At 46.7% G+C, this 7,263-nt stretch overlaps 1 protein-coding gene across 1 annotated transcript; it reads left to right on the forward strand.

Moving 5' to 3' along the window:
* Positions 1–672: 672 nt before the first annotated feature.
* LOC134206467 (uncharacterized) lies at positions 673–2,868 on the forward strand. Its single transcript, XM_062682187.1, has one exon. The coding sequence runs from the start codon at positions 673–675 to the stop codon at positions 2,866–2,868; it is 2,196 nt and encodes a 731-aa protein (XP_062538171.1).
* Positions 2,869–7,263: the final 4,395 nt, after the last annotated feature.

Consider the following 7,263-nt stretch of genomic DNA (forward strand, 5'->3'; position numbering starts at 1 on the left):
GTGTCGAACGCTAATCGATTCGTGTTCGCAGAATAATTTCGTCACCGAAAGGTTCGCCAATTTGTTGGCATTGAAGAAGCACGCTACGGATTATCAAGTTAGCAGCTTGAATGGTGGATCCACTAGAATCCGTCATGTTCTACGAACTACGATCAAGTCTCGCCAATCGGAGTATTCGGCGGAGCTTGAATTTCTAATCGCACCGAAGATCACTGAAGAGCTTCCGTCGAAATCGTTCGACATTTCGCACTGGAATTTGCCTGCACATCTCGCACTGGCCGACCCAACTTTCAATAAGAAGAGTCGTGTTGATATGCTATTGGGTGCGGAAACATTCTGGGATTTGATGAAAGAAGGACGAATGAAGCTGGCTGAAAATCTTCCATTGCTCTCTGCTTCCGAACTTGGATGGGTAGTCGGAGGTGTGCTATCCGAAAAGAAATCAATCATAGCAAGAATGTTCTGTAACGTAATCGAAGAAGAAGATTTAAATGCCACTTTGCGGCGTTTCTGGAGTATTGAAGGAGCAGACAACTTTCGTACTGTGACGACAAAGATACCAAATGACTGCATTGAACATTTCTTGCGTACCCACGAGCGAGATTCGAAGGCAGATTTACTGTACGGTTGCCTTTCAATGAACGAAAGGATGAACTAGGCGAATCATTCGACATGGCGAAAAGGCGCTTCCTTGGTTTGGAACGTAGGTTAGACCACCATCCGGAATTGAAAGAGGAATATTCTGCGTTTATCAAGGAATACGAAGATCTCGGCCATATGCGAGAAATTGAAGCAAACGTGAATGAAATTCCAGGGTCCAATTATTATTTGCCACACCACTGCGTGCTACGACCAGGTAGCCTTACGACCAAATTAAGAGTCGTCTTCGATGGGTCAGCGCCAACATCCACAGGTGTTTCGATAAACGATGTGTTGCAAGTTGGACCTACCATGCAAAACGATCTGGAATCTATTCTATTGAATTTCCGAGTCTTTCGGTATGTCTTCACTGTAGATATTCTAAAAATGTTCCGACAGGTTTCGGTCCATGCTAGCGATACTCCATATCAACGTATACTGTACCGAACGAAGCGCACTTCTCCACTTAAGATTTTCCAGTTGCAAACTGTTACATACGGTTTAGCTTCATCGCCGTTTCTTGCCACCATGTCACTATTTAAACTTGCGGAAGACGGACAACAAGAGTTTCCAGCGGCTGCAGCAGTTATCAAGCGGTCGTGTTACATCGATGATGCTTTAAGCGGTGGCCATACAATTGAAGACACGGTAAAGCTATGCACAGAACTCGAGAAGCTGCTACATTCTGGTGGATTTGAAGCGCACAAATGGTGCTCTAACACGCAGAAGGTTCTACAGCATATTCCAACTGATTTGAGAGGAAACGATTTTAATGTGAAGGATGGAAACACCACTTATGTCATCAAAACACTCGGCATTTCATGGAATCCGGAAGAGGACTGGTTTACTATGCAGGTGGAGCCAGCAAGGAACGAAAGCGAAGGTATTTCCCGTAAGAAGATTTTGAGCGACATAGCGAAAATTTTTGATCCGCTGGGATTTGTGGGTCCAGTAATTACTGCAGCCAAGTTGATATTTCGGGAAGTTGGAATGCTGAACATCAATTGGGATGACGAAGTGCCCGAACATCTTGCAAAACGATGGCGTAATTTTCGAGAGGAGCTCTACGTACTGAACAATCTGAAAATACAACGGTGGATCATCTGCGAAAACATGGATCGTCTGGAGCTGCACGGATTCGGAGATTCATCTGACGATGCGTATGGGGCCTGTCTCTATACGCGCCTTGTGCAAAACAACGGTGCTGTTACCATGAAGCTTGTGTACAGTAAATCCCGACTTCTACCAAAAAAGGCTGGTAAGGCCAAAGCTATAACTACCCCTAGAGCGGAGCTAATGGCAGTTGTCCTATTATCTCGTATGGTAGCCAAAGTTATTGATGTCATCGATCTTCATTTCTCCTCGATAACTTTGTGGACCGATTCTACGATCGTTCTTAGCTGGATTCAGAAATCTCCTGCTACACTTCAGCAGTTTGTATCGAACAGGGTCAGTGAGATACAGCAGCTCACGAAGCAATACAATTGGCGGTACATACCTACAAACCATAATCCAGCGGATCTAATATCACGAGGTGAGCGTCCTAGAAAGTTGATCGACCAATGCGTGTGGTGGAACGGTCCTGTAATTTTGCAAAGTCATGATGATATTATTGTTCAACCACCCGTGCTGCCGGAAAGTGAATTACCAGAGATACGACCAAGTTCCTGTTTGGCAGTAACAACTTCTGTAGAAAGGCTACCAATCTTTGGGAGGTTGAGCAACTTTATGAAGATGCAGCGTTGTATGGTTTACTTCGTGCGCTTTGCTTACTACATCATTTCGAAAAGGCGTAAAATAGTGACAGGGCTACCGACTGTTCAGAAAACAACTCAAGCTTTGAAACTTATTGTGCGACTGGTTCAATGTGAAGCTTTCCGACCAGAAATATTGGCGCTACAGAATGATTCAGAAACTAAACACCGCTTACGAAGTCTGAACCCGTTCATGGACCCTGAGGATGGAATTTTGCGAGTTGGCGGTCGCATTAAGCGGGCGTTTATACCGTTTGAAAGTCGTCACCAGATCTTGTTACCTGCGAAACATCCTTTCACTGAAGCGTTGATTCGACACCAACACAAAGAAAACCTACACGCGGGCCAGAAGGCTTTGTTAGCAGTAGTCCGATGGGTGACCTACCATCATATCGAGTTCAGCCTGCTCCTGTGTTCGCTCATACTGGAGTCGACTTTGCTGGCCCTTTCCACATTAAGTCACACACCGGGTTGAGAAAAGCGGTCATCACGAAGGGATACGTCTGCCTCTTTGTGTGTATGAGCACCCGCGCTATACACGTCGAAGTGGTGTCAAACCTTACAACAGAAGCTTTTCTTGCGGCGTTGAAAAGATTTATCGGTCGTAGAGGTTTGGTGATCAAAATCTATTCCGATAATGCCACTAATTTTGTTGGTTCGCAAACTGAGTTGGAGCAGCTTGCAAAGCTATTTGCCGAGGAGCAACATGCAAGGAAGGTGAACGAGTTTTGCTGCAGCAAGGGGATAGATTGGAGCTTTATTCCGCCGAGGAGCCCCCACTTCGGTGGGATATGGGAAGCAGGTGTGAAATCTGTTAAATTTCACTTGAAGCGTATTGTGGGCACAGAGAACAGACATGGATGCTCGAACAAAATTTCGGTAAAAACGTGTGTAAAGATTTAAATCGCACCTCAGCGCCGCCAACGCAGGCTGCCCGACATAAAAACTCAATCTGACTAAGTGATGGCGTTGGCATACACTACATAAACAATGTAGTGCTGCCACCTAGGAGCGAGCCTAGGAGCAATTCGGAATGAACACTAGCGCTAAAAAGTAAAACACGGCAAATTTTAACCATATTTATCAGCACACTAGCACCGCGCAACGGGGGCATAACGACATAGTTCAAAATGACCAGTACAAACTTTACACAAGCACGCGAATGAAGATGAACGTCTGTTCTCTGTGTTGTGGGTTCTCGCAACTTGACATTCGAGGAATTGACAACTGTGATGGTGCAGATCGAGGCTCAACTTAACTCTCGACCGCTGACGCAATGTAGTGATGACCCCAATGATCTAACAGCAATCACTCCCGCGCACTTCATCATTGGTAGAGAAATGCAGTGTATCCCAGAACCATCTTACATCAACTTGAAGGAATCTACATTATCACGATGGCAACTTCTACAAGCGATGCAGCAGCAGTTTTGGAAACGATGGACCTCCGAGTACTTACCAGAACTACAAAATCGTCAAAAATGGTTTAAGGTTACCAAGGTACGACTCGGTGCACTAGTGCTAATCATCGAGCCAAATACTCCACCTATGTACTGGCAGCTCGGCAGAATCACCGCTCTTCATCCGGGCCAGGATAATGTTATTCGAGTGGTTACATTGAGAACGATGAAGGGAGAATGTAAGAGAGCAGTAACTGAAATATGCCTACTGCCATTGGATGGAGATTAGGGCTTGAAATATTACATTTCAACGGGGGGAAGATGTACGCCGTTAATGTAGAGCCAACAACATTGTATCGATACCTGTTTAAAAACTGTATTTCCCAAGACAACTTATTGATTAAATATACTATAGTTTCTGTGCAGTTGACGGTAGAAGAAACACGCGTTTTTTCTTTCGCTACCGAATCCGAATATCGTCTATACAGTCCACTTGCCTTGTTGGACACTGGTCATTTTGAAGTATGTCGTTATGCCCCCGTTGCGCGGTGCTAGTGTGCTGATGAATTGGTTAAAATTTGTCGTGTTTTACTTTTTAGCGCTAGTGTTCATTCCGAATCGCTCCTAGGCTCGCTCCTAGGTGGCAGCACTACATTGTTTATGTAGTATATGCCAACGCCATCACTTAGTGAGATTGAGTTTTTATGTCGGGCAGCCTGCGTTGGCGGCGCTGAGGTGCGATTTAAATCTTTACACACGTTTTTACCGAAATTTTGTTCGAGGATCCATGTCTGTTCTCTGTGTTTTAACCATATTTATCAGCACACTAGCACCGCGTAACGGGGGCATAACGACATACAGTAGACGTTCGATAACTGCAAATCATTTAACTGCAATGCTTTTTAACTGCAATTCGATAGTTGCAACAGTTTTGCAGTTATCGGACCGCTAAACTTCAAACTGATGTTAAACTCAATGACAGCTGCATTGCGCTGCACATTTAGATGCACTTTCATTGCATCTGACGTCGATTGACAACCGTTTGACGTCTAGAATGCGTTGCAGTTATCGAACGGCATTCGTTAACTGAAAAGTAAACATTTTGCAGTTATCGAACGGCTACTGTACTTCAAAATGACCAGCACAAACTTTTACACAAGAACGCGAATGAAGATGAACGTCTCTTCTCTGTGGTTAAAATTTGCCGTGTTTTACTTTTTAGCGCTAGTGTTCATTCCGAATTGCTCCTAGGCTCGCTCCTAGGTGGCAGCACTACATTGTTTATGAAGTGTATGCCAACGCCATCACTTAGTGAAATTGAGTTTTTATTTCGGGCAGCTTGCGTTGGCAGCGCTGAGGTGCGATTTAAATCTTTACACACGTTTTTAACGAAATTTTGTTCGAGCATCCATGTCTGTTCTCTGCGTTTTAACCATATTTATCAGCACACTAGCACCGCGCAACGAGGGCATAACGACATACTTTAAAATGACCAGTACAAACTTTTACACAAGCACGCGAATGAAGATGAACGTCTGTTCTCTGTGCTTGAGATCCGGAGCGAAAAATATAGTTTTGTTTCAAATGCGTTTTCCTCAGTCGCATTTTTTTTGTTGCTGTGTTGAACATAATCCTAGAATTAAAAACCCAACTTAATTCACCGAGTGGTGATACTGCCTTTCTCGCATTTAGCCAAGACACCAACCTTATATGGCGTTGATATTGTTCGATGTACCATTTTCTTTATAACTTTCAATCGCAACGGTCGATCGCTTCAAAATTGATCAACTAGGCTTTGTCCCCTGTCGAATGAAACTTGTTGCGAGAAAATCGGTTAAGAATTACTATATGAAAAGTTGTCTAATGTTTTTCTTAGCTTTTGTGGACACACATACACACACATACATCCGGGGGCGATGCCCTAGTCATCAGAACGGACGAGGCTAAATACTCGGACATCTTGAAGGCGATGAGGAGTTACGTCAAGCTCGGTGAACTCGCCGACGTACGTCGAATAAGACGTACCCGGATGGGCGAGATGATCCTCGAGCTAAAGCGGGGCGTCTTGCAAAAGGGCGCCGCCTACAAGAAGTTGGCGGAGGAAGTCCTAGACGAGACGGTCAAGGTGAGGGCACTCACGACGGAGGTGAATCTAAGGGTTAAAGACCTGGATGAGATCACCGAAGTCGAAGAACTCGTCAGGGCACTGCGGCGACAGTGTGAAGTGGTCCACCGCAGCCGATCGGCTACGGAAAGGTCCGGCAGGGACACAGGTAGCATTGGTTTGGCTATCTGCAGCGGACGCCTCCAAGGTAGTCAAGTTAGGGAGGGTTAAGGTGGGGTGGTCGGTATGCCCTGTGGGCATATATGAGCAACCCGAAGTTTGCTTCAAGTGCCTGGAACCGGGGCACAAGCAATGGGACTGCAAAGGCCCTGACAGAAGCAAGCTCTGTCGACGCTGCGGATTGGAGGGACATAAGGCACAATGCTGCATGAACCCTCCCAACTGTTTGATCTGTTCCAGCAAAGCTGTGAACAGCAAGCACCCCATGGGGGGTTCGATGTGCCCGGCGTTTAAGCGTGCTGCAAAATCACAGTGCAGGTAACGCAGCTAAACCTGAACCACTGTGATGCAGCCCAGCAACTGCTGTGTCAGACAGTTGCTGAATGGAGGACGGATATCGCCATCATAGCAGATCCTTACCGGGTTCCCGCCAGGAACGGTAATTGGGTTACCGATGGGTCTAAAATGGCGGCGATATGGACAACGGGGAAATAACCAGTCCAAGAGTTGGTGTCTCCGACACACGAGGGCTTCGTCATTGCCAAAATCAACGGGGTCTTCTTCTGCAGCTGCTATGCGCCTCCTCGATGGTCGGTCGAATGCTAGATTGTTTGACAGCTAACTTGATGGGGCGTAGGCCGGTGGTGATAGCGGGGGACTTCAACGCTTGGGCCGTGGAATGGGGAAGCCGATCCACGAATCAACGGGGGCAGATCCGGCTGAAATCACTGGCCATGTTGGATGTGGATTTGGCTAATGTCGGCACCAAAAGTACCTACAGCTGGAACGGGGCCGAGTCGATTATCGACGTTACGTTCTGGAGCCCTGGCCAAACGAGTAGTTCGAACTGGAGGGTAGATGATGGCTACACTCACAGCGACCACCTGGCGGTTCGCTACAGTATCGACTATACGACCAGTATTCAGCGGACGGAAGAAGGGGCGAGGCCTAGCCCTCGTATGTGGAAGACATCATACTTCGACGACGAGGTGTTTAAGGAAGCGCTCCGCCGCGAGCACAATACTCTCGGTCTGAGCGGCGAGCAACTGGTAACAGTACTCTCGCGTGCATGCGATGCCACATTGCCTAGGAAAGTCCACCCTAGGAATGGGAGGCCACCGGCTTACTGGTGGACTCAAGCAATTGCGAACCTTCGCCGCGCCTGCCTACGGGCAAGGAGGCGGATG

The sequence above is a fragment of the Armigeres subalbatus genome, chromosome 1, assembly GCF_024139115.2.
Source record: "Armigeres subalbatus isolate Guangzhou_Male chromosome 1, GZ_Asu_2, whole genome shotgun sequence".
Taxonomy (NCBI): Eukaryota; Metazoa; Arthropoda; class Insecta; order Diptera; family Culicidae; genus Armigeres; species Armigeres subalbatus.

Excerpts from the sequence above, each read along its gene's own strand:
- LOC134206467 (XM_062682187.1), top strand. The coding sequence starts at position 673 with ATGGCGAAAAGGCGCTTCCTTGGTTTGGAACGTAGGTTAGACCACCAT.